General features: G+C 35.5%; 1 protein-coding gene and 1 long non-coding RNA gene across 2 annotated transcripts in view; one reads left to right on the forward strand and one right to left on the reverse strand.

Annotated features, from left to right (window-relative positions):
- Positions 1 to 22,489, reverse strand: part of PHIP (pleckstrin homology domain interacting protein) — a 133,794-nt gene that overhangs the window by 36,861 nt on the left and 74,444 nt on the right. Inside the window, 9 exon segments of the mRNA XM_047734612.1 lie at positions 4,420 to 4,568; positions 4,571 to 4,650; positions 5,969 to 6,045; positions 8,519 to 8,569; positions 8,571 to 8,660; positions 15,019 to 15,095; positions 15,098 to 15,135; positions 19,554 to 19,737; positions 20,406 to 20,543. Coding sequence (XP_047590568.1) covers positions 4,420 to 4,568; positions 4,571 to 4,650; positions 5,969 to 6,045; positions 8,519 to 8,569; positions 8,571 to 8,660; positions 15,019 to 15,095; positions 15,098 to 15,135; positions 19,554 to 19,737; positions 20,406 to 20,543 — 884 coding nt within the window.
- LOC125102942 (uncharacterized) overlaps positions 10,088 to 22,489 on the forward strand; it is a 63,031-nt gene continuing 50,629 nt past the window's right edge. Inside the window, exon 1 of the long non-coding RNA XR_007128234.1 lies at positions 10,088 to 10,681. This is a non-coding gene — a long non-coding RNA (uncharacterized LOC125102942). The remainder of the gene's footprint in view (positions 10,682 to 22,489) is intronic.

Consider the following 22,489-nt stretch of genomic DNA (forward strand, 5'->3'; position numbering starts at 1 on the left):
TTTCTATCAAATTTTTTTTTTTTTTCAAACACAATGTCATCAAGCCAGGTCCCTTGCTTTTTTTTTTTTTTTTTTTTAAGTGAGCCCTATGCCTGATGTGGGGCTTGAACTCATGACCCTGAGATTAAGAGTTGCATGCTCTACTGACTGAGCCAGCCAGGTGCCCCCAGGTCCCTTTAACTTCTGTGGCTATATATAAAAATAGACCTGTGAGATAAAATTTTTTTAACTTTGCCCATAAATGGCCATTATTGTCTGGATAAGACTTAATGGTTATAAATATGATCATTCCAATTTAAGAGCTAACTTACCTGGTTTCCTTAGACTTAGGAAAATGGACTTTCTAACAGCCCTTGAAACCTTAGAGAAACTTCATGTAGTTGACTAAAAGTTTTAGTTGAGTGTTTGTATATTAAAACTTCTAAATTTTATTCTCATGTTTTTAAAAAAAGGTAGTTATCATTGTGACTTAACACACAAGTTCACTAAAGGAAGTAACATCATAATGGGATATCAGAGAACACTACAGAAAGTACTACTAACAGCTGTTACTCAATATTCATTTTCCTCTTATTCCTACTAAACACAACTTGTTTCTCAAACATATCAGGAGTGCTCTCTCTTTGAAGAGTAAGGGAGGGATTAAGGAGTTTGGCATTTACTATATGTGAGAAAGGTCCACTGGAGGATTTTAGTCCAAAGAGTGATAGAATCTGACTTTTTTTTTTTTTTAAAGATTTTATTTATTTATTTGACAGAGAGAGATCACAAGCAGGCAGAGAGGCAGGTAGAGAGAGAGGAGGAAGCAGGCTCCCCGCTGAGGCAGAGAGCCCGATGTGGGGCTCGATCCCAGGACCCTGAGATCATGACCCGAGCCAAAAGCAGCGGCTTAACCCACTGAGCCACCCAGGCGCCCCTAGAATCTGACTTTTAAAAGTATCACTCTGGATTCACCAGAGCAGGGATTTGCAAATTATGGCCCATGGTTTCAAGTCTAGCTGCTTCTACTTTTATAAATCAAATTTTATTGGAACATATCCATATCCTTCATTCATTATCTATGGCTGCTCTCGGGCTACAACAGCAGGGTAGTGGGTCCCAGAAAAGTTTGTAGATCCCTACTTTAATGAACAGAACCTAGGGTGGAAAGGGTGGAAGGAGGAAGACAGATGGAAGACTATTGCAGTAATACAACCAAGAGCTTATGGTGGTTCACCTGAGTGCGACAGCAGAAGTAGCAAAAAAGCATTCAAGTGCTGAATACATTTAGAAGACAGAGCCACAAAAAAAAATTCCGATAGACTGGATGTAGGATATGAGAGAAAAAGATTAATTTTTATGGGATAACACCACAGTTCTGGTGTAAATAAAAGAACTGTTGGTGTGAGAAGAGGAGGGCTGGAGAAGGGCATGGGGGAAAACTTAGAAAATAAATTCTGTATGTGTTATTTTGAGGTATTAAGTCAGAGGATATTTGAAAAGTTAATTTATCCAGTTACTGAGCACCACTGTTACATGACAGAGTTAGAGTCACAGATTTTCAGTTTTATACACTGAAGTTTAAGTTAAAGTGTGTTTGAAAAAGGTTTCCTCTCACTTAACAGAAAAAGGTAGGGAAAAGTCTGAAAATTGTTAAATTCCAGCCTCAATATGGGCTATCAATTGCACCAAGTATTTCTTCCCATAAGGAAAATATCTGTATCGACTGAAATAGCTAAAAACTCTTAAGTGAAACCAGGTAAGTTGGCTATTAATAGGAATGATCATATTTATAAGCATAAGACTGTGGTATGGTATAGCCAAGAATCAGGATGATGATAGGTCTTATTCCCAATAATTCTTGGGAAACCTAGAATTTTTGGTTTAAGTAGATTTCTATCATATGATACTTAAAACCACTCAGGGGATAAACTGCATTAAATATTCCTCAAAATTTCAATGTTTTTTAATTTTAGAGATACAGGTAATTCACTTCTTTCCTTCTAATCATGGAAAATTCTTTTAGGTCCACCTCATATTTTATTCTGGAAGCCTTACTTGAAACTCTAAGAAAAGATGCCCTTATTTGATTTCTGAATTACCATCTTTAAAATTAATCTGGCAATTAAATATATTAGATAATGTGATACTCTATTTTATCTTAGGGGATTCAAGCAACTTGTTAGTCACACATTGTTTTGAGAAGTTATGTCTTACACTTTTTACCCACTCTATTGCTTTAAAGCTGTAGGCACTCAATAAGAAATTTACTGATATGGTTTCCAGAGTTCCTAACAGCATAATGGATATACATCAGATACATATGAGATAACTTTACTGCATCTCTGGAGATTTTTTTTTTTTTTTTAAAGAGAGACAGTGTGAGTGAGCGTGGAAGAGAGAGAGGGAGACTCTTAAGCAGGATCCATGCCTGCCCAACACAGAACCTGCCTTGGGGTTCAATCTCATGATCTGAGCTGAAATCAAGAGTTGGATACTTAACCAGACTGAGCCACCTAGGCACTCCTGGAGAAATCTATTTTTAAATAAGCATTTTTCTGTTATCTGCCTTACTGTTTTTGCTTAATTTGAATACAATTAGTCAGATGGAAAAATATCTTCATCTTTTCATACATGCAGTAAATAATAATTACTTAATGATCTTTCAGTTATTTTCCAGCTCTACAATTCTATGCTTAAGAGGGAAATATGTTTATTTGAGACAAAAAGACTGAGCAATGAGAACAGTTCTATCTACTCTTAAATCCACTGGTAGACTAATACCAAGCCATGTGTACAAAGACCAAATTAAAGCGAATAGTCTATAATATCCTTATACTTCATGATATTTAAAGTTTGTCCCACATAAATTGGTGGCACACAGATCCTATTGTAATACTTCAAGCAAAACAGAAAAATTAAAATATGCCAAACAGTAGCTGGATCCAAATGTGGCACTGCACGAAGAAGCCTAAGGTGTTAGTTTAGGGACAACTACCAAATCAAGAGCAATTAGGTGAAGTAAACTGCCACTCTTGACTAAAAAAATTATGTTCTCACAGGGACTTAAACACTGTAAACCTCAAAAGTTCATTAAACTGTCTTGCAAGGCGCCTGAGTGGCTCAGTGGGTTAAGCCCTCTGCCTTGGGCTCAGGTCATTATCTCAGGGTCCTGGGATGAGTCCCGCATCGGGCTCTCAGCTCAGCAGGGAGCCTACTTCCCTCTCTCTCTCTGCCTGTCTCTCTGCCTACTTGTGATCTATCTCTGTCAAATAAACAAATAAAATCTTAAAAAAAAAAAAAAAAAACTGTCTTGCAATAAGAAAAAAAAAAATTAGCCAGATACAGGGCTAAATCAGTTCTCTTTAACCGATCTGTGTACCACATAAGCAATGGGTTAACCTACTTTTATCACCACTGACAACACAGAAGAGAAAAATGTGGGCATATGTGTGATATTCTCTTTGGTAAATCTTCCCCAGACAAAAGCAAAGAAGGTAACAAGAATAGCAGGCTGTGGAACCCAAATAAAGTAATTCATAATTATAAAGCTGAAATGAATAAGAGCTCAAGTGAAGCAGATAAAATAAACATTTAAAACAGATGTATTCTTAAATTTTTCAAAGCTCTCTGGAGAGAAAGACCTTCTTAGTCTCCCTAGCATTTAATTCTACATTTGACAACTTACATTTAATTCTAAAAATGAAAGAGGTTGAAAAAAAATCTTCCTTGTATATTTTCAATTTACAGTCTTTAGGGAACAGAAAACATGTCCCTTCTATTTCATTTACTTTATAAAAGAATCCCATTTCCATAAGAGCTGACAAATCTTACTTCTGTTAACATTTATTTCTTACGTTCTCTGATCTGTCTCAAATTATTCACAGACCAAAGATGAAGTAACAAACCAATATTGCTACTGACCTAAGGACTGTCTAATTATGGCTCACATGTTCTGTAAATTAATGAAGCCTGTAACAGTAGTGTCCTACTTTAGATTCATATTTGTCTAGTGGTCATCTATAACAAGTTCTGCCATTATTATTCCAGGTGTCGTGCACTTCTATGCTTCTGGTTATTTTCAGAAATAAAAATTAACAAGGATGGTTAAAAAGTAAAGGCAAATATGTTTTATAACATTTTTATATACACAAATGAATAAATCCCACCAGAATATAAAAAAAAATCTTCTAAGATTAAATGTTAAATATTTAGAATACGATCATTCTGTAAGTAAATATTTTCATGTGCTAAACACTGAAAACTTGAGTAAATTAAATGTTTTGTTATTATAGTATATTCTACTACTGTGTACTAGAGTTTTTTCCAATACTACTAGTATCCTAGTACACCTCAACCATGTTTATGTTCATCAATAGCACTTTTAAAATGAGTGCTTTTGTTTTGAGAGAAAACAATTTATATTAAAACAAAATCAACCTTTTGTTTTCTTTCTTTGGGCTTCTTTTTCTTTGGTGATATTTGTCCATCTTTTTCTTCATTTACTTTTTTCCTTTCTTTTTTAATCTGTTTTTGCTTCTGTTTTTCAGATTCTTCTTCTTCATCTGAACTGCTTTCTGCTTTCTTGTTTTATGCTTGGGAATTTTCTTTGGTGGTTGCAGATTAATTCCTGCATCTGCTGTCCAGTCAGAATAATCACTAGAGTAGTCACTAGAAGGCAAAAAGGGATTTAAAAAATATTTATAGTAGACATACTGTAAGACTTTGTCTTATAAAGATGTAAAGAGATATCACAAAAAAGAATGAATGTCTTATAAAAATGTAAAGAGAAATCACAAAAAAGAATGAATAGACTAAAAATATTCCTCTTTCAACTCATCACCTTCTAAACAGTTTCTTAAAATTCTGTAGGCTTAACTTACTTAAATATCTCAAAGTTTTCTAAGAAATGTCTACAGCTTAATTGAAAACAATGAATTTAAGTGCCTTATAAGACTTAACAAAAATATTAATTTCTGTGTGTTGCCTATGTTCAAAATATCATGGGGCATACAAAAATAAGGAGCAGAGGCTCACTTTCCTCAATTTCAGGAACAGTACAAAGATAGTCTGGAATACTACAAGAGCTATCAATATTGAGGAAGAGATATACGGATTATTTTCTTGAGAGGAAGTGGGAACTCTTGACCAGGGGAACTCCAATGGTAGAGCATTGTTGCCTTCATGATAACTGGATATAAAATGGGGGTGTGGTGGGGACTGTCAGAAGTGTTTTGGCCCAGCAGGAAGATTACTTGTGTATTTTATTCAGTATCTACTTATATGTTAGGTACATCTTATGCTTCAAAGAATGACACAATTCAGAAAAATACAGGTCTTTGTGTTTTACTTATCATTACCAACGATGTTTGCATTTCTTTTCAGTTTACCTTCAAAAGAACTAGTTTTACTGAACTGATGTTGCAAAAAAAAAGGAATCCAGTTTTTGTTATCTTCTGTTTCTAATTTTAGTACATGAGAATATAACTTGATTTTGTACAATTTTAAAATATAAATATAAATGCTTTGAAGAAATCTAAGTTATACTACATTAAAATCAGTAATTAGTTCCTATATTCAGTGATGTTATGACTTTACTCCCTCTATAAAGATTAACACTGAAAGGGACAGATTTTTCTGGAGCTTAATTCTACTACCACCACCTCCTTATCCTTGTCCTGAATGTCCTTAGTAGGAATCTACAAATATCTCCCCAAGAATAATCGTCACAGGTAACAATCCAATAATTAAGGTGCTTTCCAATATGACTTCATGATTTCATTTAACTTGAAAATGATTTTAAAGAATTCAAAAACATTTTCAGACACTACACTGATGCATGGCAATGCATCCACAGAACAAAAGATCTCTGAAGAAGAACAAAACTCTAACCCAAAGAGATTCTGAAAATGTGTTGCTGAAAAAATAAATTTTCAGCTTTCTAAAGATTTTATATTACATGTGAAGAAATGGAAATTCATTGAATTACCTAGAACTGCCATCACTGTGCCATGCTCTCTCCTCCTCTTCCGATGTCCCACCACTAACAGCAACAAACTTCACTTCCTAAGAAATGTTTAATACATATTTATTGTGTAATTTTACAAAATAACATTCTAGGATTATTAGAAAATATCAGTGCTATCTAATAGACCAATCACATTAGGATATTTACAACAATTAAAACCTGATTTTAATTAGTCCTAAAACACAGATCTTATATTTTAATACAACAAATGTATCCAATGAAAAAATGTACCCAATGAAATAATACCTATTAATACTGGATTCAGAGCAATCTCTCAGATGATAACATACTGAGAACTTAAATTAGGAGTTCACATTTTACTTACTGTCATCATTACAATTAAAAATAGCTTTATTACACATATAAAAAGAGTATTCCAACTTAGGTATTATTTTAAACTTGCGGTAGAGGATTGAAAACTACCCAAACATAGTTTCTCTAGTAAATATTCTCTGCTCAATGTAGGATAGTCCAGTGATAGTCCATAAGATCCAGTATCTTATGCAATTTCTCCCTTGCTCAATAAAATTTTACACTCCAATAAGAGTAAGAGGTCAAATTAAGTAAGCTTTTAAAATATTACAGAAGCTATTCTAAGCATGTGTATACATCAGCCCATTTAATCTGGACAAAACACTACTGGCAATAGGGAGCAGTTTATTTAAACAGTAGAAATTAAATCTTAAAAAGGTTAAGAAATTTACCCTGGACAGCACAATTAATGAGCAACTAAGCTACTCTAAAGTTTAGACTACTCTCCACAAGAATGGTTTTATCAGTGTTATTATTGCTGGGGCACATTCACAGAATTTTTCAAAAGTGATAATGAGATGTATTCCTTTATTAATTAAATAAAATAGCATATCTTGGGAGACAAGTTTTCTCTTTTTGATGTTTTAATAATGAAGAATTTGTATTACACAGCTATTCCACAAAGTTTTGAAAACTAACCAATATGGAAAGATCAAAATCCACAGTAATTTTAGTTAGAGAATTTAATCTCTGCTCAATATAACAAAAAAAAAAAAGAATGTAACAAATGATCTGATTATTCTCATCCTTACTATACATATTACTTCTTTAAAGGGAGAGAAAAGAAATGTACTTTTATATTCTTAGTACAAATTAAAAGGTACTATACAGAAGTACAAAGTATTTGAACCACCCCCAAAACAGGATTCTTTCCATTAATTAATATAATGTGCCCAAGATGATATTCTGTTCTCGATGTACTCCTCCTAGAAATTTATTTAATTGCTCTAATAGAATGTTAAAATATAAGCAAATTAGTTTTTTTTTAAAATTTTATTTTTATAAACATATATTTTTATCCCCAGGGGTACAGGTCTGTGAATCGCCAGTTTACACACTTCACAGCACTCACCATAGCCATACCCTCCCCAATATCCATAACCCCACCCCCCCTCTCCCAACCCCCCTCCCCCCATCAACCCTCAGTTTTAAGCAAATTAGTTTTGAAGACAAATGAAGAATTAGTTACTTCTTATGTAACAGATTGTACCTAGAAACATTCTAAAAGCTGAATCATATTTAAAGTATTTTATAGAACATATTAAGAGAATCATACAATCTTTAAAAATAAAGAGACATTTATAGAGGCAAATAACTAGCTCACATATATTTTATGTTTTGCATGTATATCTAAACTGTCATGTATCATACTTGTTATTAGTATATTTGGTCTTTTTACCAGATTGGACAAACCATTTTTACCTGGTCACCCTAGGACCTAAAGCCATTGGAGAATAACTTTTCAACTGTAGTTAGCATACTCTCAGTTTGAGTTTTATTGCCGTGTGTACAGAAAATATACTCAAGAATTCCCATATATGTCTAACATTGCTTCATAATGTGTAACAGTCAGTAAGACCATAGAGTCTTACTTAACTGGGGGAGGGAGTGACCAGGGTGGGGAGGGGGGAGATGTTGTTAATAAGCTGTGATTGCAAATTGATTGCCTTTGGTTGAAAAAAATATGTAATTTAGTAGGGATAATGATATTTATGAAATAATTATATACAAGGAAATTTAAAATAAATTGAAAAGTCATAAACTGGCACAGAGATCAAAAACTAACTGAAATTACCATATGTCTATTAATTAGTCATTTCAGTTATAGACTAGCGCTTCATGGTACTATTTTAAAAGCCTGGCTTTAGAGTAAAAGGACCCTGGGGTTTAATTCCTGCTCTGCATTTAATAATTAGGTACATAGGCAATCTAAACATCCTTGAACCTCAGATTTCTCATACATAAAATAGGAATAATTAATTCATATGCGTTTGGTTCTGTGAATTTGACATTATGAATATGTGTGCTATGCCTGGAATATACAAACAGGTCTTTAGTAAATGAAACTATCACTAGCATTGTAAGATCTAGAAATACCATCTTTGAGTTACATTTATAAATACATCAATGAATACAAAGAACAGTCTACTAAAACAAAGTTAAACTGCAAACAAATTTATAAATGTGCTGAGATCTTACATCTGAAGAACTAGTGCCATTTTCTATCTCTTCTGAAGGTCTAGGTGTCTCCCTCCAAAGCAGATCTTGTACGGTAATTGTGTTGATTTGCCTGCTGCCGTTTGGATTCTCCGAGATCCAGGAAATGCTCATGAGCATGATTCTGGAGAAAGTTAAATTTATTTAAAGTAGGATTAAAGAGCATGCTTTTACTTTAAAAAGTTGTGTATTTTTTAATTATAAAAAATCCACTCATATTTAAGATAATCATATAAGTGGACTATGGTACCAATTCAAATAATTTAACATTACATTAACTTAAATCACAGGTTTGTGTTATGTTGAAATTCACTTGCTGGTTTAACAGTCATAACAAAATTCTTTTTCCTGATTAAGTGCTACAGACTAAAGGGTTCATAATAACAGACTAATAAATTCTCCTATAACAACACTAAACCTATAGAACAGATTTAAGAAAGGACCATGAGCTGTGAGGCATATAATAGGCAGAGATAAAGGAAAGGAAACCAAAATGGTGGTCACAAACCACCCTGCCACTATGAGGCTAGGACACCAGTTGGCTGGCTATCTCTTTTCTGTCACAGAATAAATACAGTAAATGAGAACACACTAATAAACAATCATCAAAAAAAACTGATAAAGTCCAACATGGTGACAGAGATGAACAAACTCAACAAACACAAGAATTTACACTTGAAAAAAAACCCAACTGTATCTATATAAAAAAGGAATAAAGATAACTTGCAAAAAAGACATCAGATTTATATATACAATATATCATAAATACAAAACATACAATAAGAAAATCTTTAAAGTGACAGAAAATAACTTCGGATATCTATCACTACATATATATTATATATATATATGTACATACATATATGTATATATAAAACTGGATATCTATAACTATAACTATAGCTATAGCCTTTTTTCCCCCTTCTCATTAAACTTTGTTTTAATGGGTCTCAAAATTCTATGACAGATTTCTGACCAAGTTGTTTCCATTAAAAAGTACTGATTGATTGATTTACTTAATTATTTTAAGGATTTATTTATTTATTTGAGAAGGAGAGCACAAGAGGGAGAGGGAGAGAGAGAGGCTCTCAAACAGACTGAGATGAGCGCAGAGCCCAACCTGGGGCTCAATCTCATCACTGAGATCATGACCTGAGCCAAAAATAAGAGTCAGACACCTGATTGCACCACTTAGGGACCCCTAAAAAATACTGATTTAAAAACTAATTACCTAAAAATTGCTGCACACTCACACAAACCAAATGATCCACAGAAGGTTCTTTTCTTCAAGGTTTTATGATGCATCATTATCACTAAACAGTTTCTTAATATTAAACTTAAACGGCAAATTGAGACAAATAGTTCTGAGATCACTCTTCTACCACTGATTAAGACAGGGTGGCAGGTATTATGGGTAATATTCACTTAGTTTTGAGCTTTCTGGGCAGACCTGGTGACCTTGCCAGCTCCAGCAGCCTTCTTGTTCACTGCTTTGTTTATACCCATGATAACTGTCTTACATCACGAAGAGCCAAATGACCCCAAGGACGATAGAGAACCTCTCAACATACATGGGCCTGCCAAGAACTGTATCAACTATGGCAGCATCAACAGATTTCAAGAATTCAGGGCCATTCAGCTTCCTCCCAGAACAGCAATCAATCTCCTTTGGCTCAGCAAACTTTCAAGCAGTGTGAAGCTGCATGACAATTCAGCACAGGTGTATAGCCAGCACTGATTTGGCCCGGTGACTCAAGATAAAAACCTGATCTGTGAAGCCAGCTGCTTCCACTGGTGGGTTATTTTTGCTGTCAGCAGCCATACTGCCATGACAAGCATCTTTTATAAACATGTTCTTGACATGAAAGCCACATTAGCCCCAGGAAGAGCTTTACTCAAAGTTTCATGGTGTACACATTTCAACAAACTTGCTACAACTGTAATGGTGATTGAAGCGAACGTGACCATCATCACAGGTTTTGAGAATACCCGTCTCCACTTGGCCCAAAGGGACAGCACCAATACCACCCGATTTTGTGGATGTCATGGAGAAACAGGCACAAGCATCTGTCAGATGGATGAGCTGGTAGCAAGATATCCAGAACTATAAGTAGCATGGTTCCACTGGCATTTTCATCTTTACAGGTAGACTTTCTATCCCTTGAACCAGTGCACATTAGCACTTGCTTCTAGCATTTATCATTCCAACCATAAACTGTGTGGAGATTATAGCCAATTTTTTAAATATAGGTGCTCATTCCTTAAAGATTTCTTTATATCTCTCTTTCTGGCTGCGGGGTACTCAATGGAATTCATTTTGTTAACAGCAATAAGAAGTCTAACATTAGTCAAGTTCATATTCATTTGCAGGTGATTTTCTTTTTCTCTCCACAAACTTTCAGCATATTGTTTTGTTCTCAAATATTATAATGTGTTGAGGTTTTACATTTTTAAATTCTATATTATTTTTGCCTTATTTATCCTGTTTGACACACGATGTTTTTTCTTATTTATACTCTGGCACACCAGTTAAAAGTTAATTTTCAGAAAATTTTTCAGCTTTCTAAAGATTTTATATTACATGTGGAGAAATAGAAATTCTCATTCATTATTTTTTCATCCCTTTCCTTCCTCTAATCTTGTATGCTCTCTCTACATATATCCACATACATATTACATAAAAACATATGTTGCTTTTTACACTTCCCATATAATATCTTTAAATCATTTCATCCCTTGTTGATACATTCTGGGAGAGTTCTTCAACTTGACTTTCCAGCTTACTAACTCATTTTTTAGGGTCTTACATTCTTCCAGTCAAGTCATCCACTGAGTTCTTCTCTATTTCAATAATGATGTGTTTCATCCCACTATATCTAATAGTATCCTCTACAGAACTACTTTTCCTTACATTTCCAATACCCCCTCCTCGGTCTAAGAATATGCTATTCCAAATATCTGTAATGTGTATCCCATTAGCTTCCCTATGTAAGTCATCTAAGTCCATCTACAGTGTGGTTTTATTCCTCCTATCATGGTTTGGCTTCACAAGTGTGTTGGGGTGCTAATATTGCACTGAGGAGGAGAGTGAAAAGAACAAAAATCTAAGTCTTTGCTTTGTACTCCTAAAAAAGATTCTGGGTGTGTACTTCAAGACCTATATAATACTGCAATCTGGGTTCAACCATTCCTGTTTCCTACATCCATTTCCACTCTCCAGTTCCTTCTATGGTTGTGGAACCAGTCTTGTACGACAACCCTACCCTCACTTCAGCCCTAACTCTTGTCTAAACAGCTGCTAGTAATACCAAGTAAAATAAAAACAGTTTCACATACAAGGATATAAGATTGACTCCACCTGGATTTTCTGTAAAAGAATTACTAAAGGACTTTCTAATTTGTAGACACTTTGGGATCTATGTAAAGGGTATAAAAAGGAAACACTGTTAAACTTTGAGTGATATGTGAAGAATGTAAATGTACAATACCTGCTTTTTCATTTAACATAAATATATGTACCTACAGTTCAAATGCATTAATTAAAAATTGTGATTTGTTCCATTTGTAAAGCTTTCTCCTCCATTTCATATTCTTGAGGATAAATTCCATGTTAAAGAACATTCATGATTTTAATGCTTTCATAAATGATACAGTAGAAGGGAAAACTGGCTGTCAACCAACAGCTGTTCTCCTCTTTTTGCACAAACACAAAAATTTCTTTGTCAGAATTTCATATGACTAAAATTCTGGGCAATGGGCTTTTTGGCACAATGTTGCAGAGCAACTTCAAGAATATCCCTGAATAGAGCGTATGTGCGCCCTCTGCACTCTCCTTATTGACTTGATCCTCCATCCTTTAACCTTAAATGAGAAAGCTGATATCTTGAGGCAGAAATTCAAATTCACAACCCAAGAGAATCAGAAAATGAAAAGAGCTTCAGGTTCTCAACACCCCCATCATCATACTGGGTCTGGACCAACTGAGATAAATATTATACACATCAGAGAGAAATATTATACACATTTATTTAAACCACTGTAATTTGGGGACCAAACCTGCTACCAAAAATCGTATAACTACTATTACTATAACTGTTTTCTAAACAGTTTTTGTATTAATTTATACTTCCCACCTGCACAGTATCTTTATTATTAGAAGAAAAAAACACTGCAACTCCGGGATGAAAGATGGCCATCTCATGATTTGTATACCCATAGGTTTGTTTTCAAACCTTTATTTTCATAAAACTTGAAAAAAAATAAGGTCATAAACATTACTGTTCTACTTGTTTTTTCACTTAAAAATGAATCACGAACATTTCCCTAAGGCAATGGAGTTCTAACTGGTTTTGTTAAAAAAGCTGCATTATATCCCTTAGGTAACAGATACCATGACAGTCTACCTCTCTTCCACCAATGGTCACTAAAGTCATTTAGTTGTTGCTACCAGAGAAACTATAAATATCTGAATGTACAGACATATATATATATATACATACATTCACATCAGTACTTCCTATAAAAAAACACTTGAAGAAAATTACCATTATTGGATTAAAAGAAAGCATATTCTTTTAATTTTAATAGATATTACCATGTTCCATCCAAAAAAGTGGTAGCAGTACAAACTCTCACCATCACTATAGAGTTTATATCCCCCCACATCCTTAGAGTCTGAGCAAAGGATCCAAAAAAGGGTATGCCTCTCAGTCACCATAAAAAAAACCCCAACGAACCAACCAACCAGCAACAACAAAAAACGCCCCAGAAAACAAAGGAGTACCTCAGATTATACTAATGGGAACCTTTGTGGGGTCCTACGATCCCAGGGTATGATACCCTTATAAGAGAAAATATAAGGGGAGTTAGAGAGGAGAAGGGAGTTGGGGGAAACTGGAAGGGGAGGTGAACCATGAGAGACTGTGGACTCTGAAAAACAATCTGAGGGGTTTGAAGTGGCAGGGGGGTGAGGTTTGGGGGATACTGGTGGTGGGTATTGGAGAGGGCATGGATTGCATGGAGCACTGGGTGTGGTGCAAAAACAAGGAATACTGTTATGCTGAAAAAAAAAAATTTTTTTAAAAAGAGAAAAAAAAGAAAAATATAAGATAGCAAGGACTATTGAGTCCTTTAAAAAGAAAAGTCACAAATAAAAAAGCTCTAGAAAAGGACACTCATATACAGGTTTAAGGAACTCAAATAGAAAGAGAAAGGAGAACAAAGCAGGGTTAAAGAGACCAGTTATTTTTTGTTTAGACAGGTGCTTAGACAGTGACTGGTAAATGAAGACGCTCTATAGTTAACCTCAATTCTGAAGCTTTCAAACTAAGGTGTTTGAGAAAGAAGAGAATGGGAGTTGGTAAGTATATTCCTTGACACTCAAGGAGATAAATACACATCCTTCCCAGATTAGGGCATAAACCAAATGAAATCCAAAGCTTCTCCAAAGTAGGATGACAGAGAAACCAACAAGGCAAACTAATAGAAACAACTTCTTTTAATGGGGAAAATAAGAACTATTATTTATAGTAGCAGAGCTGCCTTACCTATATTAACGTGTAAAATAGTAAAAAAGAAAAAGGACAAAAACAAAACCAAGTAACTGTTTAGAGTATGCAACCAATGGCAGAACTAAAAAATAAAAGTCCAACTGCCCCTCAGAACAATGTATTACTTAAAATATAACCCCTGGGAAATTTTACTAGTTACCAAGCACATTTAGATACAGCCTTAAGAAAAACAGATACTGCAACAGGCCTCTGGGGGAGAGGACGATATATGGCCTTGAAGCTGAGCAGCTGGGGATGCCCGGCTTGCTCAAGGCGGAACACCACCTGCTTCATGGAAGCCGAGCAGCTGGGAACGCCTGGCCCGCTCAGGGCGGAACGCTGCCTGCTTCATTTTTCCGTTATCCCCCCCACCCCCGAGAGCACCTGTGGCTACTTAGATAAGTCCTTTGAATGTGCTTGTTCAACTATAAACTTTATACTACTTGTACAGACATACTCTGCCCTCCTTCTTCTTTATCTATAAGGCATGTGACTAACGTTTTGACCTTCATCGACTCTTCCGTTGGTTACTGTTTCTATCTAACAAAAGCGAGACTTTGGAGTTGCTTGGGGCAGCAGTCTTTTTGACTGTTGTCCCCTGCTCCCAATCTCTTGCAGCTGACTTGTTTGTGCCTAATTCTTCTCCCGTTCGCTGACTGGAAGCGGCATAAAAGATCTTGTTTAGGCTTATAATTTATTAGATTTAATGGGCATGTAACAATTGGCATTTGGGGAAAAGGTATACTAGAAGGCAGTAAATAAATTTAAAGTGGTAACAGACAACGTAAAAAGATAATCAAGAATTAACTATACCAACTTTATCGCATTAATTATTCTTTTTATGATGTTAACATCTTTAATTACAAAAGGGCCTTAAAGTGGTTACTATACTTATGAGGTATAGTATTAAGTATAAAAGTAACTACTATTTACCTTTGCGACAGTGGGTATTTTATTTTCTTTTGGAACAGTAAGGTGTTTTCTTTTCTCTTCTGATCTGTAAGTTTTATTTCCTCTTCTCCCTTTGCAGTTCTCCATTCTTCTTGCCTACTGAAAGAGAATTAAAAGCCATACATGTTAATCTAGACTTTTTACAACTGATTTCACTCTGAAAGGCATGTTTGATGTCAGAGAGGGAATGCTACTCCTGATGTTTCTTATTGGACGGAGGCATGTGATAAACATTTCTGAGTTTCATGCATAGATTGTTAACTCTGGACATAATGGTATTAAATGACTGGAATATTGGAGAGAAACTATCTATCTGAATTTGATACCACTGCTTCTGTTTATGGTCTCTGGCAAATCAAGTATTCAGTACTGGGAACATGGTTAGTCCTAGGGTAACTCTCTAAGGGTTAGAATTAGATTTACTTTTTAAAAAATTATGTCAGTGTGGGCTGTGATAAATCTCTTATGCCACACAGATAGCTAGAATCTTAACAAAACACACAGAGAACCTTGAGGCTGAATTATAACTTCTAAAGCCTTGAAAGAACTATATTCTCTCCAATGAAAAGCAGGTCTGGCTTCAGCTACTGAAAAACCTCCAGTTTTTCAACTATTTCTGTGTAAACAGAAATAGTTGAGGACCATTAATTGTGAACTTTAATTTCATGGAACCCAAACTTAAAAGGGCAAGAGAATTTTATTTTTACTTTAATTCCATATAACTTTAAAGTTTGACCTGCAGGGGTATTTAATCTTTGAACTTTAATTTTTCCCTGGTGATTTCAGTTGGAAAGGAGTTAGTATTCCTTTCCTAACATTGTAGTGTAGAACACTGCAATGTTAATATTTTATTACTAGAGTATATTAATATCATTTCACTTAACTGCAGATCTCTCACACAGCTGGTAATACTCCTCAATGGAAACTGAGTAAATTTAAATCTTGTGAAAAGAATGGCCTTGATTAATTTTTTGTTTCACCTTCATTTTTTTTAATTAAACTTTTTATTGGAATAACTGTAGATCCAGTTTTAAGAAATAATACAGAAATTCCTTGTCTCCTTTACCCAGTTTTCCCGAATAGTAGCATCTTGTAAAACTATAGTACAGTATCACAACTGAATGTTGACATTGATACAACGCAGCCAGTACTATTCAGAACCCAGTTTTACTTCTACTCATGTGTGTATGTGTATTTAGTTCTATTCAAGTTTATCAATGTGCAGGTTTGTGTATCCATTATCCCAGGTAAGATACAGAATATTTCCATCACCAAAATGATCCCTTATGGTGTAACTTTTCATAATTATAATCCCAATTTTCTCTCTCCCCCCCTCAATCCTTCCTCTCCACAAGGTCTAGCATTACTAATCTGTTCTCTACCTCTTATAGGTATTTTAAGAATAGTCCTTAAAATATGTAAACCTTGAGACTGGTTTCCTCACTCAGCGTAATTTCCTCAAGATTCACTCAATCTATTTTATCAATAGGTTGTTTCCTTTTTATTGCAGAGTAGTATTCCATGGTGTGGATATAGCTAAATCTGTTTAACCATGTACTCATTAAGGATATCTGGGTAGTTTCTAGTTATTGGCTATTACAAATAAAGCTGCCATACACTTATATACAGGTTTTTGTGTGAATGTAGTTATCATTTCTTTGGGATAAATGATCAAGAGTGCAATCACTGGATAATATAGTAGTTACACATTTAAGTTTTTAAGAAAGTGCCTATTTTCCAGAGTGGCCACAATTATTTTACATTTCCACCAGTAATGAATAGTGATGCAGTTTCTCTACACCCTCCTTAGTACTGGGTGATGGCACTATATTTTGGTCATTCTTTTTTTTTTTTTAATTTTATTAATTTATTTGACAGAAATCACAAGTAGGCAGAGAGTGGGAGAAGCAGGCTTCCTGCTGAGCAGAGAACCCAATGTGAGGCTTGATCCCAGGGCCCTGAGATCATGACCTGACATGAAGCAGAGACCTAACCCTCTGAGCCACCCAGGCGCCCTCCCCACCCCTTTTCTTAAAGATTGTATTTATTTATTTATTTGTCAGAGAGAGAGAGAGAGAGAGAGAGAGAGAGAGAGAGAATAAGCAGGCAGAGGCAGAGGGAGAAGCAGACTCCCCACCGAGCAAGAAGCTGGATGTGGGACTCGATCCCAGGACTCCGGGATCATGACCTGAGCTAAAGGCAGCTGCTTAACCAACTGAGCCGCTCAGGCATCCCCATTTTGGTCATTCTAATAGGTATATAGAGATTATTTCCATGGCAGTTTTAATTTGTATTTCAATAACGGCTAATGATGTCAAGTATCTTTTCATGTACTTAATTCCCATCTGCATATCCTCTTTGATGACGTCTGTGTCTTTTACTCATTTTCTGACTGGATTTTTAAATTTACCAATAAGTTTTTTTCCTTTTTTTTTTTTTGGATTTTACTTATTTATCTGAGACAGACAGAAAGAGCACAAGTGACGAGAGCGGCAGGCAGATGGAGAGGGTGAAGCAGGCTCCCTGATGAGCGGGGAGCCTGATGAGGAGGCTTGAGTCCAGGATCATGACCTGAGCTGCAAGCAGATGCTTAACTGACTGAGCCACCCAGACACTCCTCCTATTGAGTTTCAGAGACTTCTTTATATATTATAGATAATGGCCCTTTGTTGGAATCCCATCAATGTGACTGGATTTAATTTTTTTTTAAGATTTTATTTATTTATTTGACAGACAGAGATCACAAGTAGGCAGAGAGGCAGGCAGAGAGAGAGAAGGAAGCAGGCTCCCCGCTGAGCAGAGAGCCTGATGTGGGGTTTGATCCCAGGACCCCGGCATCACGACCTGAGCCAAAGGGAGAGGCTTTAACCCACTGAGCCACCCAGGCACCCCTGGATTTAATTTTAATTAATGTAATAGGTCTGACCCACATAAGAGCCTTCTAGTGGCAAACTGTAAACCACCTAGAAGTGGGGCATAGCCCAGGAAGATTCTCAAAGTTAAGACTACTACGTATTGGGGGCAAAGCTCCAGGGAGGTCAAATATCCTTTGAAGTCATGGTCATAGCCCTGCCTGACCATTGGCTCAATGGTTAAGCTCAATGAAAAGGTAAAGAACATATGGTAAGATACAAATCTTCCTCCCTCCTCCTATTTCTTTCCATGTATGGGGACCTTCATTATCAACTAGCAACCCACTCCTGGCCTCTCTTCTACTCATTCTCTTCCAGAGGAAGAAGTGAACTAGTTAACTGATGTGCTCTGGAAGAAAAACCAGCTTAATATGGCCCAGTACTATGCCCTTATTTGCAATGTAAACATTTTTTACTGCATTTTAAAGACCCAAACCCCACATGATCTAGTGTTTGGGGTTCCAGGCTAGGAACACACTTTCATGTGGATAAAAGCCACATCCTTCACAGTTCTATCAATAACAGAAAGTACCATTCTGGCTTCATATCTCATTCTTTTGTATGTTCACTTCCTTTAGAACTACTGTTAAGATGGATGATACTTATTGAACCCCCTTTAAATCTTAACATTAAAATTAAAAAAATAGACAAAAATCTAACTAAAGGGCGCTTGGGTGGCTCAGTTGGTTGGGCAACTGCCTTCGGCTCAGGTCATGATCCTGGAGTCCCAGGATCGAGTCCCGCAAGGGGCTCCCTGCTCTGCAGGGAGTCTGCTTCTCCCTCTGACCCTCCCCCCTCTCATACTCTCTCTCAAAATAAATAAATAAATAAGTAAAATCTTAAAAAAAAAGAATCTAACTAAAAATATGAGTTAATTTTTTTATTAAGGACATCTGGGGGGACGCCTGGGTGGCTCAGTGGGTTAAGCCGCTGCCTTCGGCTCAGGTCATGATCCCAGCGTCCTGGGATCAAGTCCCGCATCGGGCTCCTTGTTCTGTGGGGAGCCTGCTTCTCCCTCTGCCTCTGCCTGCCACTCTGTCTGCCTGTGCTCGCTCTCTCTCTCTGACAAATAAATAAATAAAATCTTAAAAAAAAAAAAAAAAAGGACATCTGGGTATACCTATTATCACATAGAGTAATTGTTCAATTTATACATTATTTGTATAATTAATCTTAATCCTAACACAAATTTGAAGTATTGTCCAATCAAAAAGCCTAGCCTACATAAACAGTCATGTTCAAAGTGTTTTTAAATTATACAATTACTACTTTTTAAGTTAAAGAACTAGAAAAATCCTTAGTAAAATCTCTAAAAGAGTTTAACAAACTTCATGAAATTTGTTTTATGATGTAGTTAAACAAGACAAACTAAGATTAAAACATGCTACTCACCATAACACAGCCCCTGCCATATCTTTTACATCAATTATTCTAGAAAAGGACATGACTGAAACTTCATTTTCTTCCAGAGTCATGACTAGTTTAAAATACTACCTCTTCAAATAAATTTAAAATAAATTACAAACTTGAAAAGGTACTTTGAAGGCTATAATTCAAAACAAACATAAACAACGGTGGTACATAAAACTTCACAACTCCCCTTACCTGGCTACACCAGCTGATAGCTCAGGTACCACCACCCTTCGACTCCAAGCTACCAGATCCCGCTCTGTGGCTATTTCACTTCTTGGTGCATTGCTGTGCATTTGCCGTACACCTTCAATTTGTCCACTACGCCTCAGTCCTACATTTGGTGGTGAATGAACCTCTGAGGTAGAACTTACAGAGCCTAAGTGAAAAATTAATAGACTGAGTTTATTTAGAAACATTAGCTTAATGGAAAACAAAATCTGTATTATCTTATACATGAAACTTCATATTATGGCAAGTAATTACCAAATCGGGAACCAAACCATAGGCAAAAATTTAATGAAAACAAAACATGGCTATTCAGTTAATTTGATAAACTAATGAATCATAACTGTTGATGGAACTGACATGTAAAATCATTAATTTTTAAAAAATGCTTTGTATTTTGGGAAAACTATATAAGAAGCGAAAACAGAAAACCCAAGAATATTTATGCTTCATAAATTTCCTTTAACTTTTCTCTGAAAATAGTAAGTGACAATAAGGACAGTGAGATATTTGAGACTGTGGAGTGTATTTCCACACATTAATTAAAATAATTTTTTTTTAAATTCAAGTTTTAGGTTCTGTATGTTTGTACTTGGAAATCTGGAAGAATATACATATTTAAAGACTCATTATCTACAGTTTGAAACCTTGTATTATGAACATTCTCTTAGGCATTATATATTTTTAAAAACGATCATTCTGGCAGCCTAATGTTTCATTTTATGGATGTGTCATAATTTGTTTAATCACTTCTTTACTGTTCAGAGTTTAAACTATTACAATTTTTTAAATATTTCACTTAAAGCAATCACTGCTTACCTCTACTTAAACGGCTGGTATTACTGATACCAGCTTCACTAGAACGTCTCAGGTCTTGCTCCTGTTGTAGTCTTTGAATCATGCTGTCCAATGGGCTGATCTCCTGGTTTGCTTGCTGACTTAAAACTTGGTTCAGTCCTATATAATACCACACAAAATGCTAAGGACACTTTAGGCAATGAGTCAAACCATTTTACTGATTAAGATCACTTTGAGTCCAGAATTAAACATAAATCTTGCTTGAGTACAAGCTCTAGAAATATCTAAAATGATTAACCTGAAATCATGGCAGTAAAATAAACATACACACACAACCAGGAATATGCTAACTCAATATATTACAAACAATGACAAGGGTGATAAGGTTTACCAAGTGTTTATGATTCAAGCACTCATATTAACCCCACAGTAATAAATTAGATACATATTATTAACTCTACTTACAGAAGAGAAAACCAAAATAACTACTCAATGTCATATATCTAATACATGGCAAAAAGTGGGATTTCTCTTAGACCAGCTACTTTAAAAAAGGCAAATCTGATTACCACTTTCTCAAACAAAACAAAACAAAACAAAAAAAAACCCTTTACTGCTTCATTTATTCAGTAAATTCTTGAGTGTCTATTATGTGTTAGGAGCTATATACCAGGGAAGTAAGGATGCAGTGGTGAATAGGATATCAAGGTCCTTGACTCTGATGATGATGTTTAATCAGGCAGCTAACATTCTAATGGGAAAACTGAACAATAAACCCTATATAAATGCAGACTATGAAGAATGTTAAAGATGATAACAGAAAGAAAATGGGGAGAAGAGATGGGAACTGCTTATGGTGAGTCAGAAAAGTCAAAGAAGCCCCTTTTAAGAAGGCAGCATTTGAATTAAGACTGGAAGAAAAAGAAAAATTAGTCATCCATGTGAGGAGCAAGAAAAAGAACGCTCCGGATAAAATCCAAGAGTTGGAACAAAGCCTCTGAGGTAGGGAGTAACTTGGGTGTTTTTTTGTTTGTTGTTTTTTGTTTTTTTAAAGATTTTATTTATTTATCTGACGGACAAAGATCACAAGTAGGCAGAGAGGCAGGCAGAGAGAGAGGAGGAAGCAGACTCCCCGCTGAGCAGAGAGCCCGATGTGGGGCTCGATCCCAGGACCCTGAGATCATGACCTGAGCCGAAGGCAGAGGCTTAACCCACTGAGCCACCCAGGCGCCCCAACTTGGTGTGTTTTAACCCACCTAATTTTCCAGCATCAACTTTCACCTGTACAGTCATATGGGACTACTTGACTCTTCAGCTCTCCTAACAGGATAAACACCTTTATGCTTTTGGAGCTTTTAACCACAATACTCCCAACTGAAGTATAAATGTAATAAACACTAACATCCCTCAAGCACCAACTAACATGGTATCTCTCTGATATTTGCTCTGTGAAATCTTTCTAGACTACCCCTGAAAAGCTTAGTTGCTATTCTCTTTCATTTCCTCAAACATATATGTCTTAGTACTCAGCCCAATATAAAAAGGAAGCCTGCTAGTCAATTCTGCAAAAGGATGGATTGCCTTATTTAATATTTTAATTCTAAATCTGACACAATGGCGGGCATATAAAAATGTTCAATCCTGCTGAATGAATTAAAAAAAAATGTGTATGAGACAGGAAAGCACTGCCATGAGAGAAAGGAGCAATTAACAGCAGGTAAGTGGATATATAAGAAATAAAGAAATGGTTTCATCAAACCAGACTTTTAGAGTGGGCTGCGAGAGAAGATACAAAGAACATTCTGAAATGAAGAATTAGTAGTGAAGAAAATATAAGGAAAGGGAAAATTACATGTACTAAGCATAATGTTATTTCATTTTCTAAGAGAAAACTAAAATTCAATGGGTTAAGATGTCCAAAGTCACAAAGCTAGAAAGTGGTAAAAGCAGAGGTAAAAGTTAAAATGCCTGTGGATGCTTTCCTGTTGTGCTGCTGGGAAAACATCTCATATCTGAACATCAAGAAGTAATGTGATATAACTCAAATTGTAACTGAAGAGGCATAAAGTGTATTACTCAAATACAAATGTAAAAATATAACAGAA

Source organism: Lutra lutra, chromosome 6 (assembly GCF_902655055.1).
Source record: "Lutra lutra chromosome 6, mLutLut1.2, whole genome shotgun sequence".
In the NCBI taxonomy this organism is placed as follows: domain Eukaryota; kingdom Metazoa; phylum Chordata; class Mammalia; order Carnivora; family Mustelidae; genus Lutra; species Lutra lutra.